The sequence below is a fragment of the Bos mutus genome, chromosome 11, assembly GCF_027580195.1.
Source record: "Bos mutus isolate GX-2022 chromosome 11, NWIPB_WYAK_1.1, whole genome shotgun sequence".
NCBI lineage: Eukaryota > Metazoa > Chordata > Mammalia > Artiodactyla > Bovidae > Bos > Bos mutus.
This window is the reverse complement of record NC_091627.1, coordinates 38,935,995-38,955,293: the sequence shown is the minus strand read 5'-3', so window position 1 is coordinate 38,955,293 and position 19,299 is coordinate 38,935,995. Positions and strand designations below refer to the sequence as shown.

At 40.8% G+C, this 19,299-nt stretch overlaps 1 protein-coding gene across 15 annotated transcripts in view; it reads right to left on the bottom strand.

Annotated features, from left to right (window-relative positions):
• Positions 1–268: 268 nt before the first annotated feature.
• The window catches only part of AAK1 (AP2 associated kinase 1), a 170,141-nt gene continuing 151,110 nt past the window's right edge, over positions 269–19,299 (bottom strand). For 7 of the 15 annotated variants that reach the window (XM_070379329.1, XM_070379335.1, XM_070379336.1 and 4 more), the window contains 2 exons: positions 19,085–19,195; positions 269–8,595 (listed from right to left, as the gene is read on the bottom strand). In XM_070379329.1, the coding sequence (XP_070235430.1) occupies positions 7,481–8,595; positions 19,085–19,195 (1,226 nt within the window). In that variant the 3' untranslated portion in view covers positions 269–7,480. Of the gene's footprint in view, positions 8,596–16,685; positions 18,175–19,084; positions 19,196–19,299 lie in introns of those variants that run through there. The other 8 variants (XM_070379334.1, XM_070379337.1, XM_070379338.1 and 5 more) reach the window with 2 other exon arrangements.

Below are 19,299 nucleotides of genomic sequence, written 5' to 3'. Positions count from 1 at the left end.
CATAGACTTGCAGCAATAGAGAAAAACCAGAAAAGACCAGGTCTGTCAGTTTAAGGATGGGATCTTAGGCATTACACTTAGGCCTGATTCTTAATGAAGGTCAAGGTGCAAATGAGGCTAGCAGGACTGTAAGTCAGACAGCAGGAGGCATCCTGGCAACTGAGACACCGTCAGTGTGAATTCCCACAACAAGGGGGAGCAGCCAAGTTGTTTTCAACAACCTAGCAAATTTATCTTACAGTGAAAGAACACAAAAACAATCCCCAACTAGATACTACTTTTTATTTTCAAGCATTTTGAAATTTTCCGTTAAGTGAACTTCACAAGTTTGCAAGTGTTCTGCTGGTTAAAACCAATCAATCAACAAACAGATAGTTGACAGTCATTTGGAAAGGCTAAGAATTTAAATTACATGATTCTATTTAAAATCTTCATGTTTACTCCAGAAGGCAAGATTGGAGGGTCAGAACTCAGGAATGGCTGTGGGCATCTAGAAGGTGCTCCTATCTCCTTAGAAGGTCTTTTTAGTGACTCTCCTATGTACCTTGCATCAGAACAATCTGGTTTCATATAAAACTGCATCTGTGTGACCTGCAGCCATTCCAAAGCTGACTGGCCTGTGTTCTCCAATTTCAAATTCAAAGACACAGCAGAGAATAACATTTTCCTTATTAAAGGGATCCCAGGGGCCCCAACTTAAGTAGTATCCTTCCCGCTAGAGTGAGTTAGATCTCACTCTTCTCTGAATTTTCTATTTGATACAATGCATACATATTATGTAACCTACGTTTTGCCAACTTTTCATTATGGAAACAAATATAGCATGAGTGAATTTCTATTGCCAGATCACTCTGGTGATTACACCTATCTTAAAGAAACTGAAATCTGTTACTTTATGTCAGTGAAATGTCCACCAAATAGTTGAAAACATTGATGTACATGTATTCTAAAACTTACTAAATAATGGGTCAATAAGATATTGGTATTTTTCTTAAAAGTTCAAAAAGAAATCTTGGTCGCCTGGCTACACGCAGACCTAATATGGGGGTGTAAATACGTACACACCAGTCCACACATATGAAATTTTCAACTCAACAATGAGCCCAAAATGAAAAAGAATTTGTGGCCAAGATATCACTGAATCCTGTCCAGCACCTGCTGTAGCATCAAATTTTGTTCATTTTCCATTTTCCAATCTAATAAGGATTTGAAGCTAAAGGGCTCTCGGTGTAAGCCTGGTGGCTCAGCCAGTAAAGAATTCGCCTGTAATGAAGGAGATGGAAGAGACGTGGGTTCAATCCCTGGGTCGGGAATATCCCCTGGAAAAAGAAATGGCAACCCACTCTAGTATTCTTGCCTGGAGAATCTCATGGACAGAAGAGCCTGGTGGGCTCCAGTCAGGAGTCGCAAAGAGTCAGACACGACTGAGTGACTAAGCACACACCCAAGAGTGGGCCTAAGAAATAGATATGCTAAACATTTTTCACCACACGTAAGATAACTTCATTAATTCAATACTGTGTGTTAGTCGATTAACGTGGATTCTTTAAGAGTTCATCAGTGTATGCTGTAGGTCAATGTTTTATGTCTAAATATATTGTGGCTCATTGCACTCCACTGAAATGAAAGGTCACAGGTTCCTGCATTCTGTTTCATATGTGTAATGCATATAAAACAGAAAACAAACTAAACAAGGAGTGCAGCATTTTGTTCACTATATGTTTTCTTTTTCTCTTTAATGTTAGCTTGCTGTAGTTGTTGGAAACATGCATTTGCTATTTAATTCAAAGCACTCTGAGCACTCCTGATTTCTTAAAGCTAAATTTCCCAGATTTCAGGATGGCCTCTACAAAAATCTTTTATCTTTATTTTTAAAATTTTATTATTTTTTTTTCCTGCACTGCGTGGCATGAAGGAGCTTAGCTCTCCATCCAGGGATGCAACCTGTACCCACGTGCATTGGGAGCAGAGACTCAACCACAAGACCACCAGGGAAGTCCCAAGAACACTTTATCTCTACATGATGCATTTAACCTATATGATCCAAAGATGATCAGCACAGAATCCACTAGTTATTCGCTAATAATTAATGTAATCCAATAATCCAAAAATGTTCATGCATCATTAAGGAGACAACAGTAATTTATGTGTGTCTATATTCCTTGTTCAAAAAAGGTATTTACAAAGTCTCCACCCAGCATAGGTCTCTAGCAAGAATAAAATAAAAAAGGGTTACAAGCTCAGCTTGACAAATAATTCAATTATGTAATAAGATCACCATTTTATTGATTTCATCTTGAGAACAAAAATGATCAGGAGGGATTGATCAAAAAACCAAAGAAAAGTAATTTCACAGGGCTGTTACAAAGGTAATCCTGAGTAGTTTCAAAGGGTGAATTAGAATGACCTTCTACTTTAAGAGTTTCTAGGATGAACCTTACTTGAATATTCCCATCTTTTTCACTTCTGAACAGTATGAAAAGGCAAAAAGGACGCTGAAAGATGAACTCCCCAGGTTGGTAGGTGCCCAATATACTACTGCAGATGAGTGGAGAAATAACTCCAGAAAGTATGAAAAGGTGGAGCCAAAGTAAAAACAACATTCAGTTGTGGATGTGACTGGTGATGAAAGTAAAGTCTGATGCTGTAAAGAGCAATACTGCATAGGAACCTGGAATGTTAGGTCCATGAATCAAGGCAAATTGGAAGCAGTCAAACAGGAGATGGCAAGAGTGAACGTCGACATTTTATGAATCAGCAAACTAAAATGGACTGGAATGGGTGAATTTAACTCAGATGACCATTATATCTACTACTCAAGGCAAGAATCCCTTAGAAGAAACGAAATAGCCATCAGAGTCAACAAAAGAGTCCAAAATGCAGTACTTGGACACAATCTCAAAAATGACAGAATGATCTCTGTTCGTTTCCAAGGCAAACCATTCAATATCATGGTAATCCAAGTCTATGCCCCGACTAGTAATGCTGAAGAAGCTGAAGTTGAATGGTTCTATGAAGAACTACAAGATCTTCTAGAACTAAAACCCAAAAAAGATGTCCTTTTCATTATAGGGGATTGGAATGCAAAAGTAGGAAGTCAAGAAATACCTGGAGTAACAGGGAAATTTGGCCTTGGACTACAGAATGAAGCAGGGCAAAGGCTAATAGAGTTTTGCCAAGAGAACGCACTGGTCATAGCAAACGCCCTCTTTCAACAACACAAGAGAAGACTCTATACATGGACATCACCAGACAGTCAATACTGAAATCAGATAGATTATATTCTTTGCAGCCAAAGATGGAGAAGCTCTATACAATCAGCAAAAACAAGACCCAGAGCTGACTGTGGCTCAGATGAACTCCTTATTGCCAAATTTGGACTTAAATTGAAGAAAGTAGGAAAAACCACTAGACCATTCGGGTATGACCTAAATAAAATCCCTTACGATTATACAGTGGAAATGAGAAATAGATTCAAGGGATTAGATCTGAAAGAGTGCCTGAAGAACTATGGATGGAGGTTCATGACATTGTACAGGAGGCGGTGATCAAGACCATCCCCAAGAAAAAGAAATGCAAAAAGGCAAAATAGTCATCTGAGGAGGCCTTACAAATAGCTGAGAAAAGAAGAGAAGCCAAAGGCAAAGAAGACAAGGAAAGATATACCCATTTGAATGCAGAGTTCCAAAGAATAGCAAGGAGAGGTAAGAAAGCCTTCCTCAGTGATCAATGCAAAGAAATAGAGGAAAACAATAGAATGGGAAAGACTAGAGATCTCTTTAAGAAAATTAGAGATACCAAGGGAACATTTCATGCAAAGATGGGCTCAATAAAGGACAGAAATGGTATGGACCTAACAGAAGATATTAAGAAGAGGTGACAAGAATACACAGAAGAACTACACAAAAAAGATCTTCACGACCCAGATAATCATGATGGTGTGATCACTCACCTAGAGTCAGACATCCTGGAATATGAAGTCAAAGTAGAACTTAGGAAGCATCACTCTGAACAAATCTAGTGGAGGTGATGGAATTTCAGTTAAGCTATTTCAAATCCTAAAAGATGGTGCCGTTAAAGTGCTATACTCAGTATGCCAACAAACTTGGACAATTCAGCAGAGGCCACAGGACTGGAAAAGGTCAATTTTCATTCCAATCCCAAAGAAAGGCAATGCCAAAGAATGCTCAAACTACCCCACAATGGCACTCATCTCACATGCTAGCAAAGTAATGTTCAAAATTCTCCAAGCCAGGCTTCAACAATAAGTGAACTGTGAAATTCCAGATGTTCAAGCTGGATTTAGAAAAGGCAGAGTAACCAGAGATCAAATTGCCAACATCCATTGGATCATTGAAAAAGTGAGAGAGTTCCGGAAAAACATCTATTTCTGCTTTATTGACTATGCCAAAGCCTTTGACTGTGTGGATCACAATCAACTGTGGAAACTTCTGAAAGAGATGAGAATACCAGACAATCTGACCTGCCTCCTGAGAAATCTGTATGCAGGCCAAGAAGCAACAGTTAGAGCTGGACATGCAACAATAGACTGGTTCCAAATCGGGAAAGGAGTACGTTAAGGCTGTATATTGTCACCCTGCTTATTTAACTTATATTCAGAGTACATCATGAGAAATGCTGGACTGGATGAAGCACAAGCTGGAATCAAGATTGCTGGGAGAAATATCAATCACCTCAGATATGCAGATGACACCACACTTATGGAGAAAGCAAAGAAGAATTAAAGAGCCTCTTGATGAAAGAGAAGAGTGAAAAAGATGGCTTAAAATTCAACAGTCAGAAAACTAAGATCATGTCATTTGGCTCCATCACTTCATGGCAAATAGATGAAAAAACAATGGAAACAGTGAGAGACTTTATTTTTTTGGGCTCCAAAATCACTGCAGATGGTGACTGCAGCCATGAAATTAAAAGACGCTTGCTCCTTGGAAGAAAAGCTATGACCAACCTAGATAGCATATTAAAAAGCAGAGACATTGCTTTCCCAACAAAGGTCCATCTAGTCAAAGCTATGGTTTTTCCAGTAGTCATGTATGGATGTGAGAGTTGGACTATAAAGAAAGCTGAGCACCAAAGAATTGATACTTTTGAATGTGGTGCTGGAGAAGACTCTTGAGAATCCCTTTGACAGCTAACCAGTCCATCCTAAAGGAAATCAGTCCTGAACATTCATTGGAAGGACTGCTGTAGAAGCTGAAACTCCAAAACTTTGGCCATCTGATGTGAAGAGCTGCCTCATTTGAAAAGACCCTGATGCTGGGAAAGATTGAAGGTGGGAGAAGGGGATGACAGAGGATGAGATGGTTGGATGTCATCACTGACTCAACAGACATGAGTTTGAGTAAACTCTGGGAGTTGGTGATGGCCAGGGAGGCCTGGCATGCTGCAGTCCATGGGGTCACAGAGTCGGACACAACTAAGCGACTGAACTGAACTTTCACTCCTGCTCATGCAGGCTTGTGCACTGATAATGACCAAGGTAAGAATTTGGGGTGCAAATTTTCATACTCGTTAGCCAAAATCAGTCAATTAGAAAGATAATTCAACGTCCACTGTTACACAGAAAATTCAGAAATGATCATTGGGAGAAAAGCCCAGTGAACATTTAGCATCCTCAAAAGTAAAGGGCCAGCACTGCTGAAGCCTCAGTTGGAAAAACCACTGCTAGGAGCCCTGATCCACTGCCAATTATTTACCTTTTAACTTGGACAGCTGAAATAGGTGGAGACTAAACTAGAAAAAGTCTTGAGAAGTATCTGTTTATATTTTACTGTCAAGTTCCCAGAATTTCAAATTTAAAAATACGACATTTAGTCAATGTCAATTGAGTCTGGCATTCAGGCTTGATTCTCGGATGAATTTCCCATAATTCTTAAGTCATTACTCTTGGTTGGTGAGCAACTCTTCTAACTTCTCCAGCTAATAAAGAAATCATGAACGTTTACTAGGAGTCACAGGGAACTTTCAAGTTGAAACATGAAATTCTTTAGCAGAAATCTTCCCACTGAGATGTAAGTTTCAACTTAAGGCACTAATAATAATAAAGGGCATGAGAACAGTCAAGAATAACTTAGAGCTTTCCAGAAATAGAAGACATCTCAAAAACTTAAGTCAAGCACCTGTCTGACCTGCTTCACCATCCGAGGGGACAAAGAATGGAAAGGTTCTTGTGGCTGACTGGTTCAGCTCTTTTCCATTCTCCCAAACTCATTTACGTCTCAGGTTTCTACTTCCTCAAGGGGCAGACGAAGGTGACAAGGATGTGGAAAAACAAAAAGCAAATCTAGTTTGTAGCCTAGTCTCATGATCAATTAATTTTGTAATGACAGCATGGAGTGCTCAGACCTAAGATTTTTAAAATTACTTGATTACTTTTTAAAATTACTTAGACCCCAAACCCAGTGGTTGTAACTGTAACAAAGGGTTCTTTTCTATTGTTCTCAGGGGAAACTGTATAAGGATAATTTTTCAAGACTTTGTAAATGAAATTTGTTAATAGCAAATTCTAAAGGAAAAAACAATCTACTTAGAAAATTCCATTCCAGAAGGATTTTCCTACTCATTCCAATAAATTAAATTTTGCCATGAGAAAAGAAGGCAATAAAAACAGGGTTCAAGGAAGTTAGGTTAGGAGAACAAATACCAGCAAATGAGTGATTGTACGCAAGGTGGGACAGGATTTACCTAAAGGAAGAATGTTTCCTGTGCAAACAGACATGTACACACACAGCTGTGCACTCACATGAATTTTTAAAGTGTGCACGTGGGAGAAAGCTCCACATTAGCAGACACCAGCACAGAAATCTCATCTGTTTGCATTTCTGCAAAGGAAAGGATCTAACACACGTTACACACCCACTGACACTCATGCATGAGGACCAGGGTGGCCTACACAGACTCAGATCCAGAGAAGCTTTCTAAGAGTTGCTGGTTTTAGAGGAATGATTAGTATCTCCGGGATCACACTTCCTTTTGATGAGCAGAATTTTTATCTTGTGCTTCCTTCCTGAAATGTACCCTTTTCAAGAGTATGAAACCAAGTCTGGGAGGAACTCATCTTAATTCCTCATTAGACATGACTCAGAACAGGAACTACAGGAATCAAAGTAGCAATAGCATGGCCCCTTTGGGAAGTTATTTCTGGATTTACTGACAAGTAGTTTGAGATTAAAACAGTTTCTAGGCACACAAGAGAAAGCAGAATTCTGGGTGGAGGTGAAGATGGACACGCTCACCGAAAGTCCAGAAATCAATATAAACAAAAGCAATGAGCATAACTTAAAGGAGTTTCAACTAAGTATCACCTCGACTGAGTTTGTTGACTCAAGAAGTTCTGCTCTGACTCATGGAACTGAAAGAGAATAGTTGATATAATCTTCTCAGGAAGGCTCAGCTGGGAGTGATGTGGTGGGTATTGAGGGTAGGGTAGAGACAGAGGCCTGAGGCTCAGGCATGGTTCCTAAGGTTTTTGTTTGCCTGATTTCGAAGGAAAGGGTGCTAAAGCAAAAGGATCAGCAGCTGGCAGCTCCGTAGTCCTGGAGGCAAGGGATGTGATGGAAACGGAGCCAGCTATCGACTGCTTATTGGTTTGCGAAACAATTTTGTAGGCAGCGATGGGCTGGGCTTCTGGATTCGGCTCATCTTCCGGGCTATAGTGACGGGAATATTTGGATAAAGACTGGGGGCGGAATGGTTTGCCTGCCACAGGGCCTGAGACAGCTTCTTTCTGGGGCTGAGGTCCTTTGTTTCTGTCATTAGGATGGGCCCCAGATTCCAGGGAGGAGCCCCTGGAAGAGATGCTGTCAAGATGGTCTGCTGCTTGTACAGGATGGGAGGGGAGGTTAGACGGCTGGGCAAAGCCAGCCATGGAATACTGAGCTCGGGCAGACGGGTACACGGCTCGATCGAGGCCCGGGAGCAGAGGGATGTCATCGGTCTGACTGAGGAGACCGGGCTGCTCCTGGGCGGGGCTCTGGGCAACTGTTGACTCCTCCATGCCTTTCTTCTTGGTAAAGGGAGCTCTCAAGAACACATCCGTCTCCTCTGGCTGGGAAGGGGCCACGTTGCCCTTGGAGACAAAGGGGGCTTTGGCAAAAATGTCATCAGCGGGAATCCTTGAGCTCCGGAAGGGGGCAGTGGCGAACACATCTGGCTCACCGAGTCCATCTGCAATTGGCTGAATGAGGGCTCCGAATTGGTTCTTCCTCCCACCTTGCGAGGCCTTGGCCTGCGCAGGAGTGACCTCCGGCTGAGTGAAGGGAGTAGCTCCTCCTAGCTTCCCCTGCGGAGGCTTGCAGCTCTCATCCTCTTCTTCTGACTCCAAAAGCAGAGGGCGAGAGCCACTGCAGTCCAGCATGTCCCCCTCGAGGTCGGTCCCCTCCTCTTCGCTGCTGTGGAACGAGCTGTTGCTGGAAGGGCCATCTCGGGCCAAGTAGTCAGATTCCAAAGTGTTCTGAGTTTTCGTGCCAGGTACCCGGGAGGGGTCCGGGTATAGGGGAAGGCCTTTAACACCCGTCGATTCTTTAAAGTGCTCTACAGTTATTACAGGAGAGGAAATGGGCTCTCTCTGGAGACCTAGAAAAGCACAAAATGCAGAATTAATGCACTGGTCCATTCAACGCTCTTTGGAACACTCAATGGTCAACCCGCGGCAGGAACATTGTGGGACCAAATAATGGATGTTGAAAATGGAAAAAGGAAAAACAGAACAAGAAAAGTCAGGCAAGGAAACGGCACACAAATTGGAACACAACCAATCAAGGTCTCACATTTCGGAACACGAGGAACAATGTGGAGGAAAGGAGATGAAGGTGTTAGGCACACAGACATTCAGCGTTAACTATGCAATGCTCCTGCACGCGTGGGGCCAGGCACTGACACCTGCTCTACCTGACTGGCTCTGGATGGAATGAAAAACCCAGTCCCTCATCTCCACATCTACCGTGACAGTTCTGGCTGATGCAGAGATACTGTCTGGGGACAAACTCAGTTCAGATCTGATGTGTGGTCACCTGCTCCCCACCGCCTGTGACTGAAAACTGCACCTCCCCCCTCCAAAAAAAGCAGCAGAACATGGCTGCTTGATAAATACACAATTACTTGATGATTGACATCATAAACACTACTCAAAGAGTATAAGAGTGCCCCAAATATGAATGCTGAAGGCACTTTTCAAAAGGGAGACATAATCAATATCACATTTAACAGATCACCTTCAGCTGGAGTTGCCCTGGAATTTTGTTTTCAGTCTTCCAAGTTAGCAAAGATCTCCTCTGCTTAAATGTATCCGTCATAAGCTTCTTTAAGCAAAAGGAGGAAAATGCACAGGTAATTACAGAAGTATTTGCAAATGCTAATATGCTAATCGATTTCTATCTAGGTAGAGGTGCCTCAGGGTGCTCTGGCTTTCAAGATCAAACAGACAATTATCAGAATGCAAGAGAGCTTACCTTCCAAAAATATTAGCAGGTTAGAAGTATGTCATTGGGCACATGTTAGCAAGAGGGCAGGAAAAAGGCATATGTAACTAAGCAAGAAGAATCCAGAGAAAAGGGTGATTGGGGGCAGAGGTATCATGTCATCATGGGTTTCCCAACCCACCAGGGGAAGAAATTACAGGTACCATGATTTGGATTCTATAGATGATTCAGAACCTCTGTACAGAAGTAATTCAATCATCCTCTCCCCACATTACCCTCTCCCCTTCTATGCAAACCATTAGCTAGTAGAAACATCTGCTAACAGTTTTCCCCTGCTAAAGTTTCTGCTTGAATTAAGCACACAGAACACAGCAGAAGCGGCATCAAAATCAATTTATTGGGAAACGAGTTAGAGACATTACATTGTAAAGTGATGTAGAGAGCGATCTGAACATTTTAGGAGATATTGTACAAAAATACTATGTTTCTCTGAATCCTGTAATTTTTTTAAGCAGTGCTTATTTTTTATTTTAGTGCTTCTTTTTAAACAGTTCTGACCTTAAGTATTGTTTTTGGAAACAAAAGTGCCCCCCCCCACCCCTTCTCTTTTTAAAACTGTGAATGTATTTGGTAAATTCCAATTTAGAAACTCTTTAAGTTAAACTCTGTACTGGTGCCAAAAGACTTTCTGAATAGTTTTTGAAGAGGATAAATGTTTCCTTGCACTGTAACTTTAATATGTGCACCTACACGCTGATAGGCAAGCGTTAGTCAGGGAACAGGAAATAAATGGAATACCTTCTCCCTTGAAATATATGTGGAGGGACATAACTCTGACCTCTCAAGCAAGCATACTGATATTAGATCTGTCACAGTGATCCCCAGATGATGGTATCTGGGAGGAAATTCAAAATGCAGTAGGGCAGGGAAGTTTTCCAAATTTAGATCTGCTAAGCAAAGTGGTAGGAACCACCCCTTCCAAACTCCTTGAACCACTTTCTAACATAGTATCAGTTGTACGAAGTTTTTAGTTCTCAAAACTAAGGCATGGCTTCTCATCTCCGAAAACAACCCTAAGTGCTGATGCAGTTCTGTGGGAGAGCAACATATCTCTTAGGAAAGAACTGACACATTTAGTCAAGCCAATGATCAACTCTGGCCACCATATGGACCAACAATGAAAATGAGCACTAATTTGACTGGAGCTAGTGTTTGGGGGAAATTTTAATGGAATGCAGTCAAATCAAATTGTAAGCACTGCCAAGTTGCTTCAGTCGTGTCCGACTCTGTGCAACCCCATAGACGGCAGCCCACCAGGCTCCCCCGTTCCTGGGATTCTCCAGGCAAGAACACTGGAGTGGGTTGCCATTTCCTTCTCCAATGCATGAAAGTGCAAAGTGAAAGGGAAGTCGCTCAGTCGTGTCTGACTCTTAGCCACCCCATGGACTGCAGCCCACCAGGCTCCTCTGTCCATGGGATTTTCCGGGCAACAGTACTGGAGTGGGGTGCCATCGCCTTCTCCAACTGTAAGCACAGACCTCCAAAAAGCAGTTACCTATAGAACGTGGGCGTCTTGGATGCCTGCAGAATTAGATGACATTTTGAGAGCTGGAAGGTACCAAGTAGGGGTGCCCATATCCAGAGTTGGAGAGGCTGGAAGGGCATTCCTAGCCTATATAAACTATTTATGTTAAAAAGCGAGTTCTTGGTCGACTGTAAATCTGCCAACTCCAAGCATATTCCTATGACTTTCATAGTGAATAATAGGAAAATCATACCTAAAGTTTGCAACAACTTTTTAAAAATGTACATAGTCACAAAAATACTATAACATTAAGTTTGACGGGAGAACTAGTATCCAGTTCTTCAAAACAAGACCAGACCTATTTGATCTCTGAGCATAAATCTGCTCTATAGGATTGGAAAAGTACATTTAAAGGATTCTCCTGAAAAGGCCCAATCTGTTAACCTTTCCATTCTTTTTAGAGGAGGTGCAGTATGACCAAGGCTCAGAGCAACTGCCCTTTGCAACTCTCCAAGCCCGGCATTCTGGAGACCAGAGACAAGCGGTGGGTATAGGGTGCGCAGACATCCACATCCCCGCAGGGAATTTTGGTAGTGGCAGCCCAAGAAACAAAGCAGTCAAGAGAAGGAGGAATTCTAAATAACTGTAAACAGAAGACAGACATTAAATCTTGTTGGCGGTTAGAGGGTTTCATTTTTTTTTCCCCTTAATATGAATGTATTATTGTAGGAAGGGAAAACATATGTTTTCAGGGTGAATAGTCCTTATATGTGAAGATAGCCTTGTACTGTTGGAAAAACATGTTGGAAGCCGTCTGCCTGTGAGCGATGAAAGATTTACACTAACTTAACCTCAGTGTCTTGGCCCATTTCCTTTTCGAACCAATGGCTATGCATAGCAGACATCCTGTGATCATAAAACTCAAAAAGCTAGCCAGTTGTTCTTGGGGTGTGGGGTGATGGGGCGGGGTGGCTGGGCTAAACCCCAGGACCTGACCTCACAGAGTCAGGGTCTCCCTTATCAAGCATAAGGATCTTCCTTATCATGAAGTTTAAGGTGAGGAAATTTTGTTCTAATTCTCTCAAATTAAGTCATGTCTCTCTCTCTCTTTTTTGGTTTAGCACATTAAATTAAGCAAGAAGTCAAAACACACTTCTTTTTCTTGCTTTGATGTAGGGACTATGTGAGAGGTAAGGTCAAGCACACTGTTCCAACGCTTCCACTAGGGATAACTCCATTTTAGTCTATTTTGAGGCTCCAAACTACATCAATTTCAGTAAAGAGCTTATATGCTTTGAAGGAAAGACATACTCACAAGTATCTGATGATTTTGCAAAGACTGTCACCAATCCCCCCTTAATTTCCCAAGCAACTCAAAGTGCTGAATGACTTAGAATAGGTTACCCCTGGAAATTTTATCTGATGGACACAGTGAAGGCCAATGTTCCCTTAAAAAAGAAAAATCGAAATCTGAAGACTGAAATTTCAGGCTGGATCTTCCTGAGTGCCATATATCATAGGTGACCAGAATTTCACTTTCTCCCATACTATAAAGTGAAATAACAATTAGAAGAAGCATCAGAGACATACTTCTTGCCCCAAACTGGAAATTAAGACTTGGGAGTATTGGAAAACCTTCTCAGTTAATTAGCAAATAGAAAGCAAAATACATCCCTTCCCAAGAACTTCAGAAATGCAGCACCAAATGAAATCCACACTCTTTCAGAGTTGAATCAGGGAATCAGGAGATGTGCTTCAAATGCATAATTTCCATGACCTTTTGCTTAGACAATAAGATCAAGCATTTGGTTCTACCATATGCTGTGGCGTTGCACTAAAACCCATGCCTGGGAGCTAACACTGGCTAGCGATGCTGTCTCTCAAGCCAATGGGGCAATTAAATGAGAGAGATTTCTCCTTGGGCATAAAACTGCTGTTGCCAAGACAAAATGTTTAATTAAATTGGCCTGGGTACATCAATGATTAAATTCAAGGAGGGCAGCTGCAAATGTGTGCTCCCTTTAACAACTCCACGTCTGGTCGTATCAAATGCAGGCTCACAGGGGTTTTCATCTCCATGACCACAGGTGAAGCCAGGGTAGGCAGGACTCATTAAAACGTCCTCGGCACGTCTCTCAGATGTGTTTGCACAGCACTCGTGCACAGGTGCTTATTGTCACTCAACAATGTGTTTAAATCCTTTCTGTAAAAGTGGCTTTTCAGATCAAGAAAAGAGCAGCTATTGTAGGTTATTTATAGCTCTGAACATCATGCTCCCCGTTGAACAGATAAAAGTCTTTATTTTTCTGTATGTTTACATAAGAAATTTGTTTACAGACTTTTTTTTTTATACAATACTTGCGTAGCAATGTTCAAATTTCACATTTTTTACTGTATAAGATAGCTTCATGTACCTCTGTTTGCTTTGTCTTCTTGGGGAGGACAGGAAAAAGGTCTATGGTAAATACACATATACTTGATGAGGGGGGTGTGCAACAGGGCAGAAGAGACTCCCAGGGAAACAGTGAACTGAGGCCACTACATCAGAGTGGGAACCAAGGAGACACCTTCCATTCTAGCAACACCACCACTTCATAATTCTGCATAGATCAGCTCTGACCCAGAACCTCTCTCCCTGATCATCATGAAAGGAAACCCAAGAGAAACAAAATAGTATCATGTTACAGTTCCTTGAAATGGAGGCCATCTGGGATTCATTCTGACTCAAGAAATCTAAGCACATCCAGCTCCAGGAGCATTACTAGTGGGGAAAACGAAAAGGCTAACTTTGTGTTGGTAAAACTACAGTCTCTTGAGAGGAGTAAAAGATAGCTTTGTAATATCTGGAGTGTTTCAGTAAAGGTACCATGTTAAATATCCATCTAACAATTTCTTTATCCGGCAGCCTCTGACTAGCTGAATTCAATACTTTGGGGGCAATCCTGTCATTTTATCTCCAAACTTTAAGTGCATGGCTACAGAATTCTGAATCTTACAGACTGAGAAAGTTAGACTCCTGGAACTACAGCTAAACATCAGCATGGGAGACTTCGTTTTGGCCCAAGTTATCTACAGGGTGTATCTTGTCAGCTGACTTCATAGGCTTCCATACCGCTGGGCTGAGGTCAACCCCAAAAGTCCCCTCCTTCCCCCAGCACTGCTGAAGGCAGAACTGTTCCCGACCTGGGGAGAAAGCTGTGTTGGTTTGAATCATTTGTCAGGGGAGCTCCCCAAAAAGATCAGAAACAACACTCAATAGTTCATCTTGAGAAAAACAAGTTCTTTTCTGGGTTTGTTCCCCTATAATTATTAGCAATCCAAATTCCGTAATTCTCACTTGGGAAGAGGCAAGTCCGGTATCCAATGACATTAAACAAACTGACAATCTCTTTCAGAGGTATTATAAAACCCGTATTTTTCAATTTTCTAAGCCATACTAAAGACCGGCAAAATCACACAAGTTCCTTTATTCAGAATATTAAAGAAATTAAGACTGATTGTTGTCACAGTCCATTATAAGGTCTTCTCTGGGAATTTTCAGTGGATTATTCTTCTGACTATCTTCCATTGTAACCACTCTTCAGTGTAGGGGAGTGGTTTTGCTTTTTTGGAAACATCAAATGTTACTTAGAACCAAGACTGGTGAAAAAAGGGTAAGAGCATAGGTTCAGATGCTGAAAGAGATACTAATTAGATAATAATACAACTGATTTTCTTATACTTTTAACATAAATGGTGGCAGCATCATTAAAATAAGTATTATTTTCCCAAGTAAAACTAGATGCCTTTGAAGGGAACACTCAATTAGATGTCACAATTTTGATATGTCTGCTAAAGAAATCACTAACTATAATCATATTCACAAGTGTCCATTTAAACCTTATCTCCTCTGAGGCCTGTGTTTTCACTGGGACTTGAATTTGGTGATCTAGTTATCTGAATGCTGTAAAGGGGAAAAGAAAAATCCAATTTGTGATATTTTCTGGTTTAGTTACTATTTTGCACAGTTGGAATATATGCTTACAGTACTTGCCCATTTTAAAATAGCAGATCCTTGATTACACAGTTTACAATAATTGAAATCTGACGCTGTTGGAATAGGTAGATGCATGTGTGTAATATTAAAAAAAGGAAAATCTGTCCAACATTCTCTGATGACTTAGGGGTCTCTTCAGGTAACCAAGAAGCAACCCAGGTTAGCGAAAGCCTATTGTAATTCTCTAAAATATAAATACTACTATAGTAATAGTAAGAGCTACGGAAGATAACTGAAGGACATCAGGATTATCTAAATCCTTCATAGTCCTCCTAAAGCATCAAAATAAACACTGAGAACCCTAGAATTCTATAATCTTAAAAACCATCTGGTTCAAAGTCATCACTGTGGTAAGGAGCAGTTCTAAGAAGTGAAGCTCCTGCTGAAGGCCACTTGGCCAGGGACTGGCAAAGGTCAGGAGGAGCTCCCAGGGGGCCTCTCCTGCCCGGATCTCTTCTCCCACCACCCACATCTATGAAATGAAGTGGATGAACTAGAATAATCTCTAAGGTCCCTCTTGTAGCTCAGTCTACAGTTTCAAAATTCTATCAATTATTAGCATACTATGCTCATCTCAAATAAACCCTTTTAGCTCAGGGATGGTGCTATAAACGAAAGGAGGCCCCATTTATTGAGTCACTCACATGTTTTCTTTAACAGAAAAATAGTTCTATCCTTTGAAGACTTACTCCTAAAGAACAAACTCAAGATAATTTCATGTCATTATCCCCCTCAGGCTTCCTTCCTCCACCCAGTCTCTCTGGTTTCTAGTCTGTTCATTTTTATTAACATTCTCTATTAAGCTTTACTGAGCCAGATGACTAGATAATATATCTCAATGTAATTATGGGTAATACATGAAAAGGACAATTGAGAGACAGCTAATTTCTAAACTGTACTCTTCATGGCTTCAATTACATTAGGAAGCTAGATATTTCACTGTATTTCTAACATGTATGTATGGAAAAAAATCAGATTGGAAAACACAGGCATAAAACATTATTCTTATTTAAAAATAAACTATCTCCTTCATTAGTTTACATATTCTTTCTATGTCTGGGAAAAAGTACACCATTTTGATCTTCAGTAATAATCCTGTCCATAAAAGGGCAAACCAAGTCCCATTTTCACTGTCCAGTCAAGGAGAGCTTTTCAAGCATATCTTTTTTAACTCTCAGTAGGAAGGTTGTACCTCCCTCAATTCTGGGAATGATTCATTATCCTAACAGAGGCCTGTACGTCATGCATCTAGTTTCAGCTGGCACGGATGTACTTAAAGTCAGAAGGAAAACTGAAAAGTTCTGACTTTTCCTCTGCTGCCTTTCAAAGGCTTTTGAAGCTTGACCTCTGGGGTCAAAGCTTGACCTCTAAAGTACAGTGTGTTGCAGGCTGTTGTTGCTGTTCAGCTTTCTTTTTTCCCCTTAAAGTGCAAACATGAGGAAGCAGAAACAAGAGTACTAGACAGGGAAACAAGCAAATGGACCTGGAATTTTATTGGTACAATCTGATCAGCTAAGAGGTTCCCTTTTGACCGTGGAAATGGCACTCTAGGAAGAGAACCAAATGGGGCTCTCTGTGCCCACCTCTTATCAAAGGATGATTTGATATAACTGCTTTGCATGTAAGGAAAAAAATATACTTTAGTGAGGAAGGACATGTACAGAGGGTGACCATGAGGCATGTTGTCACATCAGTGCAGGGGCCTTTATTTATTTTATGAACAATATTCTAAGGCTAGTGAGAAACTGCTTTGTTTTTTAATCTAAGAAGCCAAGGAAAACCAACTGAACATATTTCACTGGCTGTATCCTTCAGTTCAAACATCAGAGAAAGAAAGGTAAGTAGCCAGAGTCAAATTGTGCCTGGTGTGTCTGCATACTTATTTCTGATTATCTGAAAATAAACAACATGCTTATTCTACAAAGACAGAGGACCTGCTGAAAGCTTATAGCAACACACAAGTCTATTCAAAATGATTCCATATGTTACACTGTAGGGCTGCCGTGTAGTTAGTTATACAAGGGAAAGAGATCAAAACCCTGTACAGACACCTGATATCGGACTTGAAACGCCAAGTGGAAACAGAACTATTCAGTGTCTTCATTTATACACAATTTACAATATTTGATTCAAAATAAAAATCACAAGAAAAATACATCTGTTTCTGCTACAATTCCTTCCCTTCCCTCATCCACCCCCCAGTGAAAAGTCTTCTAATAAAAGGTATCATATTACCATATTGTCTTGTTTTGGTCTAATTCTGAGATCCCGGCTTGGGATAGTTAAACACTAAAAGGAATGGCAATACTTGGAATTTATATAATGTACACATTTTATCCAAGGATCTCAAGTACTTGCGGTCACGTCTCCAGATCTGAGAAATCACGGTTCAATGGAAGCCAGAATGCTGGAAGGATGCTGGGCAGGTTGCATGGGGTGTAAAATCTCTTGGCTAAGTCTATGATCAAACAAGGTCAGAGTTGGTTGGCTAGAGCTGGGCTCAATTTCTCTTTCCGGACATAAACCATCAGTCAGTTTTACCCTCTCTTAAACCACACACCCATCTCTAGGTTACTGCCTAGAGTCAAGACCAACTGAAGAAGCCATGTCCTCAGGATAATGCAGCAGGATAGAAAAGCAAAAACAGAGAAACACATTCATCAGCATCTGGCCAGAGGAGATGGGGTTGGGAGGATCGATTTGGGAGGCCATTCCTAGCAAGAATGAGACAAAGGTGTCAATTCACTAGTTTCAGTTACAGTTAAGCTTGTGGTGGAGTCGACTCCAGCGGAGGTGAAGCTCATGGCATCTAGCGCTTGATGTAAGATAATGCTATTGAAGACGGGTAATGAGAAAACACAGCAAACTAACAGGGAGGAACTGGCCAACGAGTATCTGGAGGGCCAAAGTGATTTTCTTTCCTTATCATTTCTATGGGAGAAGGCAAGGGATAGAAGATCAGGGCTAGAGGGCCCCTTATTTGCAGATTAAAAAAAAAATCATTTTCTTATAACTCCGTAATGAAAATGTATATTACGGTATGAAGGTTACAGAACTGCATCTGCTACTGGGTCACGGCTACAGGTCTATGAGCTGATCCACCAGCAGCAAAGACCTGGCTAGGTTGGGAAGACTGGACTCAGAGCTCCCACTGCTGTTTCTAGAGTGCCCACCTGGAAGTGGAGAGATAGGAATTCAGTACAAAACACAGAGGGTTAAGGTTTAGATGTGCAGAATAAAGCAAAGGAAAAAAAAAACAAATCAAAACAAAAAAATCCTGGAGAAGCAACAATTTACATTTTGAAAACTCTTACATGTTAATTCTTAAACATATAAATTAGTTGTCCACCACCTCCCACCAAAAGTTCGGGCACTGTGTGCACACCACACTGTAGGCAGGAGATCTTGCAAAGAGCATGCTATTTTCAAATGAGTATTATTTTGCCTGAGAACTGCTGGCTGTACATAATTTCCAGATAATATCAACTCACTTCCCTGATAAAGTAAAATCAGTACTTTTTGATTTGGGGAGGAAGCAGTTATTAAGACTACTGCAATAAAAACATGCTTTAAGAATACATAGATGGTCTTATGGCAATTCAGTGCTTTATGGCATGTTCAAATAACAAAGAGGAAAAAAAGGATACTCCACAAATGTCTAAAAGATGCAAAATGGTGTCAAAGCACCATTATTAATCTCTTTGGAAAGAGTATTTATCACAGATTGTTCTAATTATGATAAAAAATGTTCAGTTCATTTTTTGATATAGATCTTCAGGTTTCCATTTACTGAAGATCACTATTTTTAGCTTGATACTTTGTAAAAACCAGCTTTTAGTCAAACTATTAAATACTTTCCTTCTCTCTAAATAAATACCACAGTCATGCTTTAAGATACCTATACTAGTATCTTTATGTGTACTTCCATCTATCTATACTGGTCCAGCCCACAATGATTGTTATTACCCCCAATTTCTTTCATTAAATGTTAATGCTTCCCCCCACTTTCTACATTAGGTACATTACTATTTTGAAGAGAGCTGGTATCAAGCTCTTTTCTTTTCCCCAGCCTCTCTTTCTTACCTTGTGGGTTTTTGGTTATCAATACAGGAATAGGGTCAAACTCATCTTCTGCCACCTTGTCCGAGCCCTCAGGGACATCAAAACCTGAGATGAGATTACTATCTTCCGCAGCTTAATACAGAACGCAAGTACACAAGCAGAAACAACAGAGGCAGAGATCAGCAAATGAGAGAACACATCAGAGCAACTGCACAGTCACTGTTGCTTTTAAAGAT